Source organism: Calidris pugnax, unplaced genomic scaffold (genome assembly GCF_001431845.1).
Source record: "Calidris pugnax isolate Ruff unplaced genomic scaffold, ASM143184v1 scaffold29, whole genome shotgun sequence".
NCBI classification, from domain to species: Eukaryota; Metazoa; Chordata; class Aves; order Charadriiformes; family Scolopacidae; genus Calidris; species Calidris pugnax.
Window position 1 is genome coordinate 2645676 of NW_015090768.1, and position 22761 is coordinate 2668436.

At 42.0% G+C, this 22761-nt stretch overlaps 1 protein-coding gene across 1 annotated transcript in view; it reads right to left on the reverse strand.

The window, feature by feature from the left end:
• Window positions 1–22761, reverse strand: part of RAVER2 (ribonucleoprotein, PTB-binding 2) — a 45885-nt gene that overhangs the window by 14252 nt on the left and 8872 nt on the right. The window contains exons 3-7 of the mRNA XM_014937276.1: window positions 9992–10058; window positions 6299–6768; window positions 2317–2508; window positions 1347–1473; window positions 348–430 (exon numbers count right to left, since the gene is read on the reverse strand). Of these exons, the coding sequence (XP_014792762.1) occupies window positions 348–430; window positions 1347–1473; window positions 2317–2508; window positions 6299–6768; window positions 9992–10058 (939 nt within the window). The remainder of the gene's footprint in view (window positions 1–347; window positions 431–1346; window positions 1474–2316; window positions 2509–6298; window positions 6769–9991; window positions 10059–22761) is intronic.

Sequence of the window (22761 nt, forward strand, 5' to 3'; positions counted from 1 at the left end):
TAAGATACAACAATCAAGTGCCTACAGGAAGTGTGTATGAGCAGTTCCAAAAGAAATGGATGTGGCACGCTCCTGGAGCAATAATTTTAAGAGGATTTTTTTTGCCAGTAATGGCAGGTTGTCTCTACATCGGCAGGTGTTGGCAAATCAAAAGCTCAGTAAGAGAAAATAACTCACTCGCGAGTAGTAAGCACAGTCTGCTCTTACACCCCCATCTCAGAGTGCTTTTCTTAAACACAGCTTTAAGGAGAACACTTGACTTTAGTTGTAATTCCTTAAAACTTTGAGGATATTTCCCATGCTAAAATCTCCACAACTATCTAGACAAAAGTTATTTTGTCACATACCTGATGAACTTTATTCAACTGCAAAAAAGGTGGGCCAACTGCTGAATTGAGAAGGTGAGGTAAACCTGCAGATGCTCCAAGAACTGTTTTAGAAACACAAGAAAAAGTTAGGTGAGTAAAGATCTTTATAAGATCTTTTTATTTATTGTTCTATATTTTTCAGATTTGATTTCCATGAAACCTTCCAGCGGACTAAAGGTCCTTATAACGAAACCTTTCAATACACCCAGCTTTGATCTGCAATTAACAGCATATGGGAGAGCAAATGTGCTCTCAAGGCACTCCTCTAACCCTGAGTCTCACTCAAAGCTGCAGAAATGCCTGCAGCTGCCTGCATGAACCCAGCATTATCTAAAGTGCTTTGAAAAAGTGTTTCTTCCCCTAAGTGCTCCCTTCACACACAACTTCTGTCTATCTTCTGTCAGTAGATTTATATCACAAGCTCTTAGCTGCGCCCCACCTGACTTCAAATTATCTGTTCCCACCCCTGTTCCTAATACTTTCACCATTTGAAATGGGGTAAGATTGTTTTTAGTATGTTTATTCACATCCATCCTAATGAGAAGGCAGAGAAATATCTCTGGCTAATGCCATAATAAAATGTTGCATACAACTACGGCAGCATCCGAGTGAGTAATGGTTTATACTGGAAACAACAGGAGAAAAACTCAGACTGCAAAATTCAGCTCTAGAATCAGATTTAAACTTGCCCTTTTAATGATGTCTGCAAAAGACATTTCATTTTAAACCCATTCCTAAAACAAACACTCAGAGACCACAGAGCCAACGTGAGGACATTTTTAGGTAACACTAAATTTTACCCAGACACAATACTGTAACAATCCAGTTCTTGCTTTAACTTACATAAAATGTGAGTCTACACAGACACACCGAAACAGTGTCTGCACAGATTTTAAACTCTGCTCCTCTTCTTTACTGAAAGCCTCATAGCACCAAGAACAGGGTTTTTTTTTTAAACTCAGTGTTAAAACAACTCACCAGGTTTCACAGCGTGTCCACGCAACTGGGGCTGCAGCAGCATTTGCAACATTGCTGGATTATTAAAACTTTTCATAATCTGCACTGGATTTGGCTCTGGAAGCAAACCTTTCCTATTGTTTCTCGTCTCCAAGAAAGTGAGGCAAAAATGTTAGAATCAGGAAAACACAAAGAATACATTTAAATGCCTTGTATGGTGGCAAGGTGCGTATTTTATTTTACACAGAATATAATCCCAACATGTCCTTCCCTGTTTCCTCCTCCTCCTCCTCCCTCAAACAAAACACTTAAGAAAACATTACTCCCAAACTTTAAGTGTGTTATTTTTCCCCAAGATGCATTTCTTTTTTCCCCTTAAACCAAGACAGTGGTATCAACAAAGGAGAATGTGAACACCACATGCTACCTCATAATAGCACCACTCATCTCTTTTATAAAGACGTGGGCTAAAGCCAGCCGAAGGAAGGAGACTCTTCTGCTTCTACTTTTAAGACAGCTTCATGTAACACTTATCACATCCAATTTTCTAGGAAATAATTTGATAAGACATGTGGGTGTAAAAAGCTTTCTTCTATATCAAGCACGAAATTAAACTATTTCTCCCACCTTGAAATTTATCTTAAAATTGACAAATTCTTGCCTCTGTTTTAAACCAAGTTTTAGCTTGTCAAATGATTCCACTTACAGTTACTTTTCTTTTGAACCAGAATAATTTATTGTACAGAAAATTAAATTTACTAAAAATCCCAGAGCTACAGAAGTATAACTCTGTGATATCTTACAGCTGTATTTTACCCTTCCTCCTTGCAGAATATGGCCACGCTTTTCCTGAACTGGGCTCACTAGATTAAAAAAAGGCTAATGCTTCCAAAAGCTTGGCTCGTTTTCCTAATGCAAAGCAGCTGGATCCCTCTGACCCCACTCAAGGTGCATCAAACTCATACTGAAAACAGATTCACATGTATCTTACCATCCTCTGTGCTGCTATAAGTGCTGCCAACGTGCTTCTGCCCGGCGATCCCGGGGCACAGTAGGACACCTGAACTCTCTTTCCTTTGATAGTCATGCCATCGGTGGCCTCCTGGACCTTCTCAGCCTGCTCGGCGGTTTCATACTCGACCACCGCGAAGTCCCCGATACAACTATCTTCATCCTGAGCAAACTGAAACAACATTTCACAACACACTCAACAAAACCCAGAATTTCAGGAGCTGCCTTGCAATATTTTCACCAATCCCTTGCAAAATACTTCATAAATAATGGACATCCTACGTTAATGCCTACCCAAATCAGGATGTTTCCTTCCCAAATGTGCTTGATATAAGCTGAATTATCATAGCTTCAGATTATATTCGGCACACATGCTCTATCTACTTGATTTACAACCTTCATTTCCACCTAATCTCATGGAGAGCCTGAGCTATGAAACAGATTTAACATACATTTTCAGAATCAGAAAGGAACGAGAAGGAAATCGAAAATACAGCTGTATGCTACCATAATTTTTATTTGTATTTTGCAGAATAAGAATTATAAACTCATTATTGTTCAGTTTTTACTGCAATAATAAAAATGCCATTTATCAGACTACATGAGAGTTGCTGACACACGTAACAATGCAAATTCCACCGATATATACTGCCTTTTAGGAGAATATGAAGTCTGTGGTTGTATTTAATGCCAAGAGAAGATGCCAGACTGATCAATCAAGCAGACTGGAAACAGGCTTATGTGTCAAACAATGCTCTGGCCTTTGTCTGCAGAGTTTTATAGCAGAATGAGCAGATTTAAATCAAACAAAAAAAAAAAGGGGGGGGGGGGGGGGAGTCCAAAAATTTTTTTAATTTTTTTTTCTGTTTTTTTTTTTTTTTTTTTTTTTTCCCCCCTAATGGGGGGAGCGGAATGAGAAGGGAGGGAATAAAGCTTTGGCAAAAATCTCCAGTCCCAAAATGAACAGAAATAATATAGGGATATTAGCTCTGATGTGGAAGAGAGGAAATCTCCTCTAGATATCCCCGGACAAAACCAACATATTCCCAACTATTAGGTCCCACTAACAATTGAAATATAAAACTCAAAGATTTTGAAAACAAATAGGGTGGTCAGATCTTGAACGCCACTGTTAAAGAGCAGCCTCTGGGAAGAGCTCTGGAGAACACACGTATTTTGATATATAAATACACACACAGATATGTGTGTATATATACGTGTGCCTATGGGGAGAAGCACTATATTTTATTTTGACATCAGTTTAGCTGCACTGATAAAGAGCTGAAGTACTTATGAAAAGAATGGTTTGCAGCTATGGAACGCATTGTTGTTTCATCCACAGTTAAAAACTCCCTTAACACGAAAGCCCAGCCACCGGTATTCTTGCAAACAGACCAGGAATTTTTAAACTTCTCAAGTAAACAGGTACTGAGAAAAGCCATCTGTCCCTTTCTAGAGAAAAGTGGAGACCTCCGGGTGACAATTTGAAGTTGATATAATGAAGGAATGAGCTTTTCTGATCTATTTTCTTGAAGCAAAGAACAAAACACGTTCTTCTCAGTTCTAGGAAATGCCACATTTTTCTAAGAACCATGTAGAAGTATCTGGCTTCAGCTCTTCCTGACAGAACATTTCTATTGTCAGCAGAGGAGAAAGCAAATTGATTTCAAAAAATGGTAACTTTGGAATAAAATGAAATGAACCAGAGTTTATTTCGTGAGTTCAGCTAAGATTTTTAGGTTAAAAAACATATTTACGTGATGAAATAGGGCACCAGTTACCAGCAGAACTAAGCCATAGCAGATACACTAAAGAAGCCACACCAGGGGATGGGCAAAATGTTCAGAGGGCCCTACTGGAGGGACAATCCGAGTGCAGGAGCAGTGTGAAGGCTGGGCTGGCCAAGACCAGGAAACAGAATGAAGAGAGAGACTGTGGTCATGATGATATGAAATAACAAGAGTGTGAATGAACATTTTCATTGCTTTTCTGAAACTTATTCATTCTTCCAGGTGAAGTTTTCCAGACAAGGTGCCCCTCCTGGTCATTCTCTATCATTGTGGCCATTGAATGAACAACAGATGCTCCCTTTAACCTCTCTCCCCTCAGAGAAAAATGAGAGCAAGAGAGACTTAGGGTCTAGTGCCCTTCCTGGTTGTTCTCTATCATTGTGGCCCATTCAATGAACAACAGATGCTCCCTTTAACCTCTCTCCCCTCAGAGAAAAATGAGAGCAAGAGAGACTTAGGGTCTGAAAAAGAAACTAAACTACTTCAATGAAATATTAATACTAAACTAATAAAAGACAGTATTATCAATAAGAAAATAAAATAAAATAGATACAGAATCACTGAGAATAAATCCCAAGTTATCATAAGTAAACCTATTTTTCTTCTATTATCACACTTGTACAATCTACCTATTACACAGTGTGCTTATACAAGTGATAGGGAACACGAGAATGTGCCAAGAATGTTTTCTTGGATATATTTTTGACTGGGTGCCTATTTCCTAATTCAAAAGCATACTGTTTAATTCCTGTGTTTAGTGACATTTACTGATAGAATGCACACACACACAGACCCTCCTCACCCACCCCAGGTGTGACACATGTATCATTATGATTTAAGAAGGTAGAAGTCAATCTTTAAGTGCACGATAGAATAGCATTAGTGAAAACCATCTTCATCAAAGAAGCCTGTTAGTCTTTGAACTTCAGAATTTTAAAAGAATGTTGAAAAATTGTTGGGGGAGCTGATAACCGCCTCCGGATTATCTGACAGCTGGAAAAACGCCCTGAAGTAAATGACTTTAAAAGATCAATCTGTTTAGCTCATTAAACAAAGATTGAGCAAGTGACTTGATTACAGCATTTAATACCTCCTAACAGGAAGAAAACAGGGGAGCAAAGACTCCTCAATCTATTCATCAGCGAGGAGAAGCTGAAGCCAGATACCTTCAACTGAGAAAACAGACACAAGCGCAAAATAACAAGGGATGGGCAGGTTCTGGAAAGAGTTACTTTCAATTTAGGCATCTCCTGGTGTTTTTGGATCACATAAGGATGTGCTTGAGCCAAGTGCCGGGGCTCGGAAAGGGCAGTAGGTAAAATGTGATGGCCTGCAGGTGGTCAGACTAGACAGCCTGATGGACCTTCCGGTCTTAGATGCTGAGGATCTCTGGTTACTTTATCCCTGTAGCTAATCCCTGGGCAGCCTTCCAAAATACTTAAGGAAAAAAAAAAAATAACAAACAACTGAAGTCATAACCCAACTGTGTGACTATAAAGCAAGCTTGCTCTCGACTGCCTGTTTATGGTACGCTGGTCTGCACCTCTTCTATGAGCAACCTTTTATTTGTGGTGTAGTGTCTCACAAGCCATGGTGAAGAGAAGGAAACCATTTCACTGGCAAAGGCTGGTAAGGATCTAGCTCTTCTGTACCTGCAAAGCTTTCCAAAAGATGTACCACTTCTACCACTGGTAAGCCTGGCCGACTATGAGATCCCAAGCCTACATCTTCTCCAGTTAGGAAAAAACACATTAGATATTTGCAGAGGTTTCTTAAATAGATTAATTATGTCTATAAATTCTTCATCATCTAAACTGTTATTATGCTTTTGGTATTCATACACCCTGGCTTTCTTTACTGAGCAATAAAGCCATCATCAACACTTATTTTAAAAGTGTTCTAGAATATTTCTAAAGTTATTTCCAATAAAATACATGAGGAGGGGATGTCTTACAAACATTTTATTGGTGCTTCATGGGAGTGGTCTCCTGCAGAATTCCCAGATGACTGCAAACCCGTACCAATAAAGCATCTTTAGCACATTGTGTATTGCAATGCAGATGCATAACCATTCACTACTTAAGTGAAAAATAAAAGGGTAAGGCAGCAAGCAGTGAAGATGCAAATACACAGCCACTTAAATCACAACCAAAAGATACAAACTCAACATACCTGGCAGAAAACAGGTTTATACTTGAGTGAGAAAGCTTGGATCAGTTCTTTTGAATCAACGTAGTCTTTTTGAAATTTATCTACACAAAGGCACTTGGAGTGAATAAGATTTGTCGTCAGCTGGTTCACGTCCATCCACTGTGCAAAGAGAGTGCTCTCGTCCAACTGTTTCCCCAGCAGTTCCAGTCTCGCCTTCGCAGCAGAGTCCTTTTTCATATATTCCACAAAGCCATAGCCCTTGGAATGGCCGGTGACTTCGCTATAGACCAAAAAACACCTCTCCACGTTGCCATAGGCACGCACAAGTTCTTCAAACTCTTCCAACGTAAACGAAACGGGCAAGTTAGTAATGCACAGCAAAGCATCTGTTGGTTGGAGCTGCACGGAGATTTCTTTTCCCCGGAGAGAATACTGGTGAAATTTCCGAATGGCGCTTTGAGCCTGCTCTCCGTTTAACAGAGTGACGAACGCTGTAAGAGACCAAAACAAATCACATCACCAACCACAGCTTCTCTCCAGCTACGAAGGTAATTACAGTAACTCTCCCTGTCCCCAAAACCCACTAGTATAAGTCACAGGAGAAATAAAGAGTTTGGGATTTAGCCTGAAGAAGCAACGGCTAGAGAGATATGCTGTAATATGTATTTTAATATTTGACATTATCAACCGGACGCCATGAGTAATTAACTCAAAGAGTGACTACAGAAACACAGGTACACACAACCTCACTACTTGTAACACAACAAAATGTTATATTTGGGAAACAAAAAGCAATAAAATTTTCTACTGAAGTCAACACGTTACCGATTGTACTGAACTTCTTTGAAGAGAGCATCTATAAATTCTCACTTTGGGGGTTAACACATCTTTCTGGATTTTCAGCCCAGAAAGCATTTCACCCAATGACAGAATCACAGACTAGCTGAGGTTGGCAGGGACCTCTGGAGGTCACCTTGTCCAACCCCCTGCTCAAGCAGGGCCATCCAGAGCTGGTTACCCAGGGCCACGTCCAGATCAGTTCTTAGTATCTCCAAGGATGGAGATTCCTCAACGTCTCTGGGCAACCTGTTACAGTGCTTGGTGACCCTCACAGTGAAAAAGTGACCCAGGGCCATGTCCAGATCAGTTCTTAGTATCTCCAAGGATGGAGATTCCTCAACGTCTCTGGGCAACCTGTTACAGTGCTTGGTGACCCTCACAGTGAAAAAGTGTTTCCTGATGTTCAGAGGGGAGCTCCTGTAGTTCAGTTGCCACCTGTTGCCTTGTACCCTGTGGATTAAAAAGGATGTAATAATCTGCAGTGAACCACAGCCGTGGATGAAGGGAGGAACACCCGCCACCTCGAACCATGTCATGATCCCACAAGAACACATAACCATGGACAATCTTGTCATCATCCCACAGGTAACTGAAGGTTCATACAGCCATGAACGAAGGGATCACTATTCCACCCACTGTACCTTTACCACCTCACGGTCCTACAGCCAGCCAGAAAGTGCTAACATCTTCTTTCATGCATTAATAATCGTTACTTAGAACAGTCTAAACCATTTCCAGTTAAAACATAAACATCCACAGGGGATTTTAAAGCAAGTTCTGGTCTGTGACTACCTTGTAGCAGTTTATAAAGTCAAAAAAGAGAAGCAAGTGTAATCTTGGTGACATACACATAGTATTTGAGACCTCAGTTTTGCTCTTCTAGTCAAGCTGAATGTTATGCATCCTGCAAGCAATCTGTTTGTGCTAACACACAAACAATGCCTTTACAATTGGTTTTACAATCTGTCCTAACTGAAGAGACATATCAGTGATCAGACAAAGATGAGATGGCATGGAAATTGGCAATCTGGTTCTCAAATAGATTAAAATGTGCCTGGGTAACCATCTACAATGGTTTGCTCTCCAGTATTCTGACACAGTGTCACGTATTTCTCTAACAGGATACTCTTTGGTATTCTAAGAATAGTTACATAGAAGATAGGGATAGAAGACAACAAAGTTTAAAAATACTGTTAGCTTTTTTAAGATAAAATTTTTTCCCCCAATGTTTTGAGGTCATTTAGGGCTACCTCCCTGAGATTATCATTAATCTTAAATTAGTCCATGTCATCAAGTGAGAACATTGTTTTTACTCAGGAGAATTTTAAGAAGATCTAATTGGAAACATCTACAGAGCTCTACAAAGCTCTGAGTCCGTCGATTAAACTAAAAAGTCGTTAAATTTATCTAACAAAAAAACCCAAAAAAACCAAACAAACCCCACAAAAAACCTCAATACAAACGGAGTTCCACATTTGGGGTGGGTGACTCCTGTTGTGTCAGTAGTTACTTGGTCAAGACAGAATAAACACACATGAACACCCACAGACCACTAGCAGAACTTCTGCTTTTTGCACAGCAAAACTACTAACACCAAAAATAATCTGCAAGATAAAGACCACGAGGAGGAAGAGCTGAGAGCCTCAAGAACTTTGTTGACTCTACAGTTAAGATTCTGTGACATCAGGACCTCTGAACACAGTTCTAAAGCCTTCATGAATCCAGAGATAAAGTAACTTAATCTATCCAAATGAGAAGCCAAGAAAAAATAAACCACCTACAGTGTATTCCAGTCATGAAAATTTGCAGAGGCATGCAGTAAAACATACAAAAATTCACATGAATTGGGAAAGCGTTATATATATATATATATCTATCTATGTATACACAGACACACATATAAATACACTCTAAAACCAACACAAATACATACACAGTAAAAAATATGAAAATATTATATATGAAATTATATATCATTATATATGAAAAAAATTATCCTTCTCTTACTCTTTCCAAGTATTTTCAAACATTTTCTCACACTGACCACAGATGTCCAGTCTGCTGTCTCACAGCAGACGACAGCATTTCATAAACAAATTGGCCTTATTCCATATTCAGAAATCAAATTTGCAAGATAATGGGACATAAAGCACAAATTTTTGCTCCTTAGAGGCAGGTATCAAGAAATATCATTATCCTCTAAGGATCTATCTATCAAATCTATCCCAGCTGACACTTTTAGTCCTGGTAACCAAGGTTGCCTCAGGAGATAGCCCAGGCTGTGGGACCTACGGCAATCTGAAAGAACAGGAACGAGTAGAGAAATATTTGTCCATTTCTGTACCTCACAAGCACTAAAAATCTGCAAATCCCCTATTTAGAGAATTAATTTGTAAATGGAGGATCAGACTTAAATAATTCAGAACTTAATTCAGGACAACATTTCATTTGAAGACTTAATATTCCTTTAATAAATTGCTTCTGGCTTGTATTACCTGACAGAAACACACCTGGAGGTAGGTAAGTTGTCCTGTGACCATGTCATAGCCACCTGTGGTTTGTCCTAAGAGAGGCCTCAGGCCTGGTTTTTCAAAGGAAATCAGACAGTTGAGGTGAGCTTTGTCCCAAAGAGACACTAACAGAGGAAATACACCTGAGAGATACCACAATGGACCAAGCTGACATTAATAAAGTTTCCAATTTTCACTGGATTCAGTAGAAGGTGACAAACCACGCAGCCAAAAAAGGCACTGAGGGACAATCAAGCTATGTGACAGCAGAGAACTTGATGACTTCATACACAGCAGATGATGCTCCTCCCTAGTTTCATCACAGAATTGAAAGTTACGACACTAGAAGATTTTAAGTTCTTACCTGTTCTTTTATTTCTGTCCACGTAGCAATACTTGATTTCATAATCTTTAAATAAGTCATGGATTTCCTGAAAGAGAAAAATACAAGTAACCTCAGATAAATACTTCACCAGACCAAGTGTATAAATTCATCTTCATTTAAAAAAAAAAATATAATAAAACCCAAACAAAAAACTTTCCCAACAAACAGAAAATCTCACCATAGAAACGCTATCAAATATTTGTTTTTAAAAGAGCTGGTTATACTACTGCAGCAGTGTTTTTTTATCTGGCTTAATCTGGCTTAAAAACGGGCTTACTCAATTTGAATAATTTACTTTTTATTATATAAAGTCCCATAGGCACAACAGGGTGTCCTATTGACTGTCTTTTGATAAAGACGAATAACATCACAGTTCATTAAATAGCAACCCCACCCCAATTTCTCCAAAGTACAGCTCCCATAGTTAAAATACCACACAGACAAGAAATACTGGCAACATCACATCAGGCCGTTTACTGAGGGCAGGCAACGCCGTCAGAAAATGCACCAGTTGCTTTAGTTTCCTGTAACTGCTCAAGTTCACTTTAGCAGATTTTCACTCTTTTAATAATGAATATTCTTTCAATCAGCAGACGATTGTGCCCAGAATACCCCCTGGAAAGTATCCTCTATCAATTACCGCGCAGATGCTCAACGAAGAATCAATCCCAAGAGCATTATTTGCTCCCACTAATTAGCAGGGAGAGAGCCGGGGTGTGGGAGGAGCGGGGTAGGAGCAAGTCCAAGAGGTGTGTACCCGTTTGCTAGAGCTGTTCCCCAACCAGAACAAGGTGTGTGCATGTGCCCCACAAAAACCACAAACTTATTTTCAGTTTTTCAGTGGCAAGAACGCAGATAACGAACATTAATCATCCTCAAGAAGAAACTACGAGTAGTAACCTGGATATACATATTCTTTTAGTTGGGTAAATCCCATAAACAACAGCAAAAGACCATGTGAATAAGCAAAATAATCAACCAGCTTTGCCTGAAAGTTTAATTGCAGACAATTTCCAGTAGCTCAGTCTACTTGCCAGTTTGCTAATTCAATATATATAGCCTAGAGGTTAATTGGGTTCTCCATGAACTGGTATCAGGTGCACACCTTTTAGTCAAGCGAATGCCAATCTCTAGTTTCACTAGTTCACAGCTGTCAAATACTACATGAATAAAATATGGCAGCATTTCTCAAGCTACCAGCCATCCTCTGATCAGACGGGATAAAGATGTGGTTTCTGAAAAGCAAAATATGCCAGGTACAATTCAAAGGTTCAGGTCAGGCAGCAGATTTGACTGTGGACATCTCCCTAACGAGAGACACCAGCTCATTCTGTCATGAGAGACTGAGAAGACATTTTCTGTACAGTTTTGTGGCACTGGGGACCCTAAAGATGTTATTTCTGTCCTACTTAGGAAAAGGGGGACACATTTACCTTCTTTATTTCATACATTATTTCCCAAGAGTAACACTGAAAGTTTTATATGATTATTAAGCAGCAGGAAATATTATTTCAAACAGCTCTGAACACTCTTTTGAAAGTCATCTGTGAATCAGATGATTCCACATGATTTCCCAGTAAATGAAACTTTAATTGGGAGGGAAAGTGGCCTGTAGTGAACGTATCTTCATGGAATAATCATGAGATCTCATGTAAGAATGATAGGAACATAGGGAAGACTTAAAATGAAAACTTAATTTAGGCAAAGTAATTTTTGTAAAGATTTTAACACCGATTTCCACAGGTCACTGGAAACACTGCCAAGTTTGTGGAACAGGCTCTTCCAGGAAAATGAGTGTTCCTCTGCTCTTGTGGCCCCCGTGGCAGGGCTGAGACCTTCACCTGCAGCACGGGGTTTGGGTAGTATTCCAGTGAAAGCATTTTTCACATAAAGACTGTTTGTGACAATTTACAAAAATAAAACCCATCATGTCGACTCTTAAGCAAATGTATGCCCCTGCAAATTAAACAGATGTGTAAATATCTGTGTGCATTAGACTAAGATTCTTTAAAATATTTTCAGAGGTATTAAGTGGGCTTTTGAACTCGGGCTGGACTTTTTTGAACTTCTCTAAACTTTACCTTCAGAATCTTTCAACACTTAGGTCTGCTAGAAGAGAATAAACACTACTTCCATTTTAACATAACGAACAGCTTCTGTTCCTGACAGCTCAGAGCAGAACTGTCAGGGAAAGAAAGCAAGAAGTTCCTGAGAAGGTTGAGCTGTGCACCACCAGCACGGAAGGCGTTCGGACCCTTTGGCGTAAGCAGTTACCCGGTATTTGGAGTGTTTACTCCAGGAGGAGAAAGGGCCCATCCGAGTCAGGTACATTCTCTGGTGCGACCCTATTAACTTGCAAGGAATGTAAGCAGAGGGCTGTTTCCCTGAGCACAGCAGAAACAAACAGTTCATTCCCTGTTCCCAACCTCCCGGCAGCCTGACGGCTCACACACCGGGGAGCCTGGCCCTCAAACCTCCATCCCCATCACCACGGAGGAGCCATCAGCCCCTACCCACGCTCTGCTGCAGGAAAACCTTGCCCTCTCACCAGGTCAGCCTTTCCACAGGAAAGACAACGCAAGCTCTCATCGTTCTTATCACACAGGGTTCAGCAAAGCAGCAGTAATAAACACAGCGGTGGCACCACACGTGAGCGGTGGCTGCCATCCCTGGCTGCCATCCCCAGCTGCCACCACTTTGCCCACGCTCACAATATCCACATCCAAACCGTCTGTTGACCAAGACAACAGCGGCCAGTCCAGCCCAAACCACAACACTGGCCACTATGAGTATTTTTCATAGAATCATTCAGGTTGGAAGAGTCCCTTGGGATCATCGAGTCCAACCATCTCCCCTACTCTACAAAGTTCTCCCCTACCCCATATCCCTCAGTACCCCATCTAAACATCCCTTAAACACAGCCAGGGATGGTGTCTCACCCCCCTCCCTGGGCAGCCTATTCCAATGCCCGACCACTCTCTCTGTGAAAAATTCCTTCCTAATGTTCAGTCTAAACCCAACCTGTCGGAGGTTCAACATATTCCCTCTCGTTGAGTGTTTGATTACCTGTGGCAAGAGACCAGCACTAACCTCTCTACAGTGTCCTTTCAAGTAGTTGTAGAGAGTGATGAGGTCTCCCCTCAGCCTCCTCTTCCTCATACTAAACAGTCCCAGCTCAACTCAACAGTTTCCCACACAACGTTTGCAAAACTGAAAGATTTTTTTCCTGTTTTATAAATGAATGAGCCTACTTGTCTAAAGAAAAGTGTCTGACAATTACAATAATCATGATTTAACTGCATCGCATTAGGTCTACACAAAATGGCAACATCCACTAACGTGCTGAAGGTCCAGCTGCCATCAGCGTCACGCACTGAATGTCCATCTAGATTATAATATTTTGACAATGAAAACTGTAAGGAGCTATAAAGCTATCTGGCAGACATACAGCAGTCATGGATCCTGTGAAGCTTCCAACACAAACACTGTTTATAGTGGTGCCTCTCTCAGCCCTTAATTATCGCACTCCTTGGATCGGCTCATAGTCGGCTCCTCAACCAGAACGTGAAAACTCAGCACCAACTTTTTTGGGCACCAAAATGTGTTTATACCTGAGAAACAACTCCACCAGAAAGCTCCCAGGGATGTGGCCCTGGTCAAAGCGAGGATGATACGCACCACAGGAATGGAGAGGAGAAGGGAAAATGGAGAAGAGCTCGCTGGGAGTAACAGCAGTCGCATAAACACGTGGGCCGTGCCAGCCACCCTAACTAAACATCGTGGAACAGAGATGTAACCAGTAATGCTTTGCTTTTGAAGCTGTAAGTAGCTGATTTTGAAAGCTAGTTAATCTTATCATCAGTAAAAATTAAAGTCCTAACTAGGAAATAATCAGTTCATACTTTAAAATTAGAAGAAAAAGCAAAAGTAAATATATTAAAGGGAATTTAAGAGGAAACCACTAGCAAATACAGCTTGAATACACATTTTAAAATGTATTATTTACTACTATAAGAAATGTGGTTTTGAAATACTTCAACTCTTGGCCTGTCCTGTCTTGTCTTGGGTAGAAACACTGGCAACGTGAGTTTTTACCAGAAACTGTCAATTTAAATTTTGCATCTCTCAAACGGAAAGAATGCCTTTCTCAGAGAGGATCTGGCTTTATGCTTTATTACCTGCATCGTTTTAAATGCAAACAAGAAAGGGAGTTATTAACAGGCACATCTGCAGTATTTATCAAATTAGTAAAGCTTGTTGTATTATTTCTAATAAAATCAGCTTTTCATACCCAGGATGTCATAGTGCAAGAAACACCCAGTCATCACCCGGAGCAATATACCACGTATATAAAGCCTACAGCACCCTAAACCCAAGTATTTTTCTCTCCCTAGATGCAATACTGAATGATGTTATTCTGGCAACGCAAATATTTAACAATTTTAATGGTGCCTGGCCAGATTTGTACAGTAAGCTTCAGTGGTGTTTCCAATATAAACACTGCACAAGCCCCGTCTATAACTTGGCTCTCAGTAAGTAGCTGAAGGCCTAAACTTCACACGCATATTCTTGAAAAGGGAATCAATTATGTTTTAAGTAGTTGAACTAAATAACATGTTTGGCTAACCCAGAAGTTTTAAATCATCTCATAACTAAAAAAGACTTTGTTTTCATTTGTGTACGCAGGGCGGGAAAGAAGAGGACTTCTCTGGAAAAAGCTTTACATTTACAAATGATATAACGGGGTGTTTATTTAATTCAAATTTTAGACCACTAAATCTTTGAGTCCGTGACATGACACATGGAATTCACTGCAGATATTATAAGGTGTGAAAAAAAGAAAAAGAGAAAAAAAAAGGTAAAAAAAGAAAAAAGATAGTAAGCAACAGAACATCAACACAGTTAAAAACAATAATCTGTCATTAAGGGAAAATCCCAGAGGGAAAATCCCCTCTGGAGACTGCTGGAGAGTAAGAAGCAGAGTCCACAGCACCAGCAAGAGAGTGAGATAACAAAGCAGAGGGACTGGTGCAAAGCGCAATTTTAAACATCTCCTGTCTACTAATGGCCACAGGGGTAGGAAGTCCGCAAATTTTCTCCAACTGGGCACTGAGTGCCAGGCAAAAATCCTCCCTTGCTCCTAAAAAGCAAAAGTTCAAAGGTTGGGCTCACCATACCGTATAGTATGATCTCTTCTCTGACAAATTTTCAAGCTTTTTTTTCAATGCTGAGTTAAAGAAAGTTCTTCAATGAACAACAGCTGTGAGATGAGGTCTAAGATGTGTAGCAGATGTCCACCTTCCCAAGCATCCAGGGAAGCACCGAGGTGGGCCCTAAAAGCTTTTGCTCAGCACATCCCCTCTTCACCTCCACAAACAGTCACAAACTGTAAAACCCAAAATAAAATCAAGCCTGTAATTCTAGGCCATAAACTGCCGTTGGGGTGATCCTTTTTGTGTGAGAATTAACTCTTGCTTTTGTGAGACCGTGCCCTCCAAAGATTTTTAGTGAAGTAATATAAGTAAATGTTGTCATTAAAGAACAACAGTTTCTCAATAGACTTAAGATGAGCAGGGAATGAAAAACATATTTCTCTGATCTTCCAGAGACATATTATTGTGTTGGTAAGAGGAACGCTATGGGACTGGAAATTAATTTCAACCTCCTGGGTATCCTGGGCGGTATGCGAGCTAAGTGAAAGATGAAAAAGACATAGAAGAGGTAACATGAGAGAGCAGGAGCACAAAGCAAAAGAAAAGCAATAAAGAAAATCAAAAAAGCACGTACATCCTAAGGCATGAGAGCTACTCACTATCCAACAAGTATGCCTTTCATGTGCAGTCAGTGTGACGGAGGACTAACGAAAACACAAAGGCCCCTTCTACTTAAACGTCTGGCATACAACAGATTGGGAGAGAGCACTTCCTCAAATCATCACAGTTCATTAAAGGCTTTCGATCAAAAAGGAACAAGGGAAAATCGTGGTTAATCCAGGGAGAAAGAAGTAAAAAAAAAAAAAAAAGAAAACCCCCACGCCAATCCCACCAGAAACAGCATCATGCCAAGAAGTGATTTGTCTTTTGATCAGAACCAGACACTGGTGAAAAAAAACTTGGAGGGGTCCATCAGGTCCTAAAACACAAAATAAATCCCTATCCCAGGTGGACTGCACCAGTTTCTTATCAACACCCAAATGTTTCATCTTTCTGTAGATTCCGTCATGCCAAAGAAGAACTACAGGGTATTAAAATAATTAATCAGCCCTACTTTATTTCACGTCCTACATTAAAGTAGAACAGCCTCTCTGTAAGATTTATTTTCTAGCCTCGGATGGTAAAGAGGAAAAGCAGAAATGTGAATGTAATATGGTGGCTTTTAAAGATAATAAAGCACAGAAAAAAATGGTTGAAAGCAAGGGCATCTTCCACAGGGCTGGCTCCTTTGCTGCAAAGAGGGGAATGAAAAAGCCCTCATTGGCTGGTTAATCTTAGCAGTGAAAATTAAAGATTTTGCCACAAGTCTCAATAATGATGAGGGAGAAAGATAGCCCAGGGTGTGTTCTTTCTCTGTGCGATCCCAACTGGTACCGGACTGCTCATTACCTCACATCTGTGAGCTACTGCTCCTATGGAAGTTAATCAGACGTAAATAAGGAACCACTAGCAGTGAAAAAACAATGACTTGGGGGAAATCAAAAACAATTCTTCTAATCCACTGGGATAATTATAAAAACCAAAACAAACAGAAGCTGACTTGCCATACAATACTGAAATAAAACTTAAAATAACAGCCAAACAAAACTTCCCGTTTGGTAGGTACAACTTCACTTACACTTTGGTCATCCTGAAGCTCTTGGCATCTCTTTATCAGTAAAGGAGAGAAGTTATTTCCTTCTCTCCCTCTGCCCAGAGCAGTTAGAATCATAGAATGGTTTGGGTTGGAAGGGACCTTAAAGATCATCTAGTTCCAAACCCCCTGCCCTGGGCAGGGACACCTCCCACCACACCAGGTTGCTCCAAGCCCCCTCCAACCTGCCCTTGAACCCCTCCAGGGATGGGGCAGCCACAGCTTCTCTGGCCAACCTGGGCCAGGCTCTCACCACCCTCACACCAAACAAGTTCTTCCCCACATCTCAGCTCCATCTCCCCTCTTGCAGTGTCCAACCCTTCCCCCTCCTCCTAGGGCTCCCCTCCCTCATCCAGAGTCCCTCCCCAGCTTTCCTGGAGCCCCGTGAGGGACTGGAAGGTCTCCTTGGAACCTTCTCTTCTCCAGGCTGAACAACCCCAACCCTTTTAGCCTGTTTTCTTAGGAGAGGTGCTCCAGCCCTCTGATCATCTTTGTGCCCTTCCACTGGACTCATTCCAACAGGTCTGGCCACGCTGCTGGGGATGCAGCCCAGGGTGGGGGGGTTTCTGGGCTGCCAGCCCACGTTGCCGACTCATGTTGAGCTTCTCATCCACCAACACCCCCAAGTCCTTCTCCTCGGGGCCTGCTCTCAATCCATTCTCCACTCAGGTTCTCCTCCCTCCAGAAGCACTCAGAGCAGTTTTACAATAGTTCCAAGGACCTTCAATTTGCCATGCATGACTTTGAACACTGGACTTTCAGCATCATACACGATGGTGCTCCTCCCTATTGAAAAGGATTCGTTGATTCAGCAGAGATGACAGTGGAGGGAGATACACGCACAACAAGGCCATCGCCAGAGATTTCCAAGAGACTGCTGCTTCTTTGTCAAGCAATAAAACAAATAAACCAGATAAAACCAGAATAAAACAAATTACTAGAACCAAGCTTACCTTTAAGTCCTTTGCAAAGGTTCTTGATACAAATATCTGTCCTACCACAACACTGCATCAGAGGATATTAACGCTAACAACAACAGACCCACCAACTGACATTTTTCAAAGAGAAGAGCAACACCAATGGGACATCTTCCCTGTCTCACCATAAAACATCACGGATCACTGCCCAGCTAGGACTCCTTGGGTCCTGCTTACGGCCCTTCATCCTAATGAAGCCCTAAAATGATCACTCTGGTAAGAGTCATCTTGGAAGGAGATCTGCAAGGTAGAGGAGTATCCTCACACCTCTCCCAGAGCTTCAGAGCAAGAAGATCAGGTGGAGAGGAGAAGGAACACTCCTTAAGTAGAACAAAATACTCAGTAGACTTTTAATATAGTTCACATATAGCTATAATGATAGAAAACTGTGGCTTTAGGGAGGGAAAATGTGACATTACTTAAAACAGGAGTTGACCTGGGAAGCTGTTTTACTCACAACACTGACCCAACTAATAAAAATCAGTCAAGAATAGTAACAAGTGCATTTTTATCTAATTTTAGAGATCCAGCAATCTAAAAAGGAACAAAAATATCACAGCTATCAATGGTGCTTCATCTCAAGATCCGGAGAGGTGACAGCAATAGCACATGTCCATTTTTAGCTCATACCACATCTTTGATAATGTGCACAGATCAAGTACTGCGCTGGATGAACCAGATGAGGAAGTCTAGAAGATTCTGATGTACTTTAAGAAGGTAAAACGTACTTTTAAGAAGGTAAAATGTATTTTAGAATCTCTCACTAGGTAAGAATAAAGAGCTGTAAAAAGGTCACAAGGCCCTGTGAAACCAGACACTTGTAATAAACCATAAACGCCTACTAATGAATATACCCTTGGAGAAGAACAGGAGGCTGATAATAATAAACATCCCACAACAGGAGGTGCTGAAACTGGTTGAAAACCAGGAAGCTGCTGGATAAAGCATAAAGTCAACAAAAATTTGCAGTAACTGGGGGAAAAGTAAAGGTGGCAGCAGGAGGTGTCAACCCCCAGCTCAACTGGACTACCCTCCCATGTCCACATCAATTAAAGGATCTTGTAGCTTTACATGAAAACAATATGTAATAACCAACAGAAATTGTTAAGGTACTAATCAATAATTATAATTAAGGGTGTGTATTTCTGTGTTTTGAACCGTATAAATATTCCTAAGAGTTTTTAGGCCGGGGGGCTGGCTTTGTGGATCACCACCCAGCACCCATCCCTGCAGAAATGCAATAAATAGATAATACCTCTACTCTGTGTGTATATTGGCATCTGCACCCCGGGTAAATGACCCCACTTTGGGACAGGAATTTCACTGTGACACATCAGTACTGACTCGCCAACTAAACAGAAAACGGAGACTTTGCCTTCAAGAACAGTGAAGGTGCTAATAAAAATGTTTACTGCAGATCTGTCACAAAAACACCCTTCTCCATGGCTGTAGGGAGAGAATTGCTTAAAGAAATACTAATCCTGCAAGTACATATTTGGAGATGGAGCTATAAAGCCCAATGCAGAGTCTTCTTGACATAATTTTGACTTGATTTGTTCCCCCTTTGGGTTTGTTTCGTAGTGACACTCAATGAAAATAGCTCGTGAGGGAACTGACCGACTTCCTCGGGGTGACAGACTGAGAAGTGCCTTCTTCAGGCTGCCCTTCCTCCTGAAACCAGGCTCTGGATTTCCTTAGGAACACAGATGTTGCCAAATGCATTTAGAGAAACCCCGCTTGCCAAGATTCAAACGTGGGCAACCTTTGCCCCTTAGCAATAGCCACCCAGCACCTAAAGCGCTGAAGGCTTCTGACACTTAATGATCTCTCTCTGTTTGTTTGGTTTCTAAGACTACAAACCTGTGCTCCTCTGTTTCTGGTTCAGAAACTTCATGGCTAAGGTACATTTCATCTGTGGCCTTAAGAGTAATTTATTAATATTTTTTTTTTAATTCAGTTTAACACAGGTGGAACTCCAAAGGTAATAGAAGATTACAAGTACAATAATAAATAAAAAAGGTTAATATGTAGCTACAACTGGCAGAGGAAAGTGTTCATTACCTGATTTCACCTGAAAAAAAAAGTTTCGTTCTCATTTTGAGGATGATGAACTGTCTGACAACACTGAACATCACCAATCTGTATCATCAGAAAAGCATTTTTTCACTTGAAAACCATTTGGGCAAATCTTGGCCTCACTCTTCGCAAAATAACAACGAATGATAGTAAACCCAAAATCCCAATGATTAGAGATTAATAATTACATTTATGGAAGACTATTCTGGAAGACTTTGCTGCATTGTAACAATGTTCACCTCTTTCTTGATGAGGAATAAATTTGCCAGGGCAGCAATAGTTTATCTGATTTTACTTGGCTAACCAATCATTTAAAGAAGAAAACAGCAGACAAAACACCTCTGCACAGTGTTTACCAAGGATTTAAGGAACTGAATTTGATTTAAGGAATGTAAAGTTTCATGGTAATTTTTGGAAACGCTCGACAGCCAAATACACAGGTATACTTAACATGCCTGACCACAAACATACTTCTCCTTTCCAAAACTGCTCCAGGACAGAAACTTCCTCTCAAGAGCACGACTAGTCTGCCTTCGCATGCCAACACCAATAGCTCAATGATGTTAAAAATTAAAATGACATCTTTTGAAACTGTATTTCAGGATCTGTACGTGGCAGTAGTGTTCTAGCCTAGCAACAGGTGAACGTAAGAACCTTGTATTGGAGAAAAAGGCACCCAAGTGCCACTTTTTAGTCACCAAAACAAAATGGCCAACTTCCAACATACCGTGTGGCTGCCAAATTAGATCTTCACACTCAATATTTCCCTGCAGTACTCTTTGTCTGACCGAGTAATGCCAAAAGTGATGGCTTCCATACAGGAGAGATGTGCTTTTAACCAGTCCACACGCAAACTGGTGAAGTACCTGCTGCGTGCACCAGGAGCGAGTAACACAACTGCTGGAGTGTCAGACAAAGTGATCCTGTTCTGGCTGTTCACAGCAAGTGCCTTGTGATATGCCAGTAATACCTCTCTGTCAACACAGTTGGCTTCTTGAAGAGACGACAAAGATTAGCAGGGTTTCCCAAGCTGCGAGTTTGCTATCGATTAGGGCATTAAGTCGCTATAAACAGAGGTGAGGCTCTGTGTGTACAACACCAGGCAGGATCACAACAAAACCCACCTACCTAAAACTCCAACTACCTAAAATCACACGGCCAGGCAGACCGAAATGCACCGAATACCTGAGAACAAAACAGCAAGAAGCATAGCCACAAGCGAGCTCGTTACTCTGCATCAAATTACACCAATTGCTGAAAGATTCTCTGGGAAATGAATGCTCCCTTTCTCCTGGAGTTACAGAGAAAATGATAGTCTTCACGCGCTGCACTTACCCGCAGGTATTAAAACTGACAGTGCTTTAGAAAGAGAGGGGAAGAGACACCAGGAGTGGTTTAGAACAAAAGCTGCAATTACATTTTTTTTTTATGCTTGCGCATCAAGTTGAGTATTTGGAGCCGGTAAAGATCTGGTAAGTGACTGCGTAGCTACATCACCTCAAAATCTGACTCACATGCATTAGGTTTAAGAGTTCACCAATTTTCTCCTCTGAATTGCAGTAATTTGAGCAGAATTTTCCTAAAGCACCAAAAGATTGCGGAAAAACACCTTCACTGAGTGCGCACTGCTCACCTCAGGAAAAAAAATAAAACCAACCCAGGCTTGAAGCTTTTTAGCTTTGCTTTAACACAGAAACTGGATGTGTTGCAGGACTGGATATTAGGAAAAACTTCTTCACCGAAAGGGTTGTCAAGCACTGGAACTGGCTGCCCAGGGAAGTGGTGGAGTCACTATCCCTGGAGGGATTTAAAAGAGGGGTAGATGTGGTGCTGGGGGACACAGTTTGGTGGTGTTGGGTTGATGGTTGGACTTGGTGAGAGGTCTGGAGCACAAGCTTTGTGAGGAGCGGCTGAGGGAGCTGGGGGTGTTCAGCCTGGAGAAAAGGAGGCTGAGGGGAGACCCTCTCGCTCTCTCCAACTCCCTGAAAGGAGGGGGTAGCCAGGGGGGGTCGGTCTCTTCTCCCAAGGAACAGGCCATGGGACAAGAGGAAACGGCCTCAAGTTGCCCCAGGGGAGGTTTAGGGTGGATATTGGGGAAAATTTCTTCACAGAAAGGGTTATCAAACATCAGAACAGACTGCCCAGGGCAGTGGTGGAGTCGCCATCCCTGGAGGGATTTCAAAGCCGGGCAGAGGTGGTGCTGAGGGACATGGGTTAGGGGGATTTTGGGCAGTGCTGGGTTGGTGCTTGGACTCCATGATCTGAAAGGTCCCCTCCAACCCAGACAGTTCTAGAACTCTGTCTTAAAGGTCTCTTCCAGCCATGCCGGCTCTGTGACTCCGTGGTAAGCTCTCCCAGCCCGCCCGGACGGTGCCCCCGCTGCAGCTCCCTTAACGGGGCCACGGAGGGGCCGCTGCCCCCCTTGAGGCGCAGCCACCGGACTGCCATTAGCGCACGCATTAGCCGTGCTCATTTGCACACCTTGGCACAGAAACGCTCCCTCAGAGCCCCCCCCCCGGGCTTTGCCCCCACCACCGGGGCTGCTCCCTCAAGCCCCGGGGGCCCGGCCGCCGGCAGTCGGGCCGGTAACGGCGGCAGCGGGACGGTGCCGACCCCTGCCAGCCCCGCGTCTCCCCCGGCCCATGAGGGCGACTCTTCCCGCCGCGGGGAAGGACGTGCCGGAGCCGCTCTCCTCAGGCACCGCGGCCACCGGCGGCAACAAAGCCGCCTGCCAAAGGAGGCGTCGGGAGGAGAAGCCCGAGCGGACCCGCGGAGGGGGGAGGACGGGAAGCTGCAGCCCCCCGAACTCCCCCGGGGACGAGGGCGAAGGCGGGCACCCCCGCGCCTCCC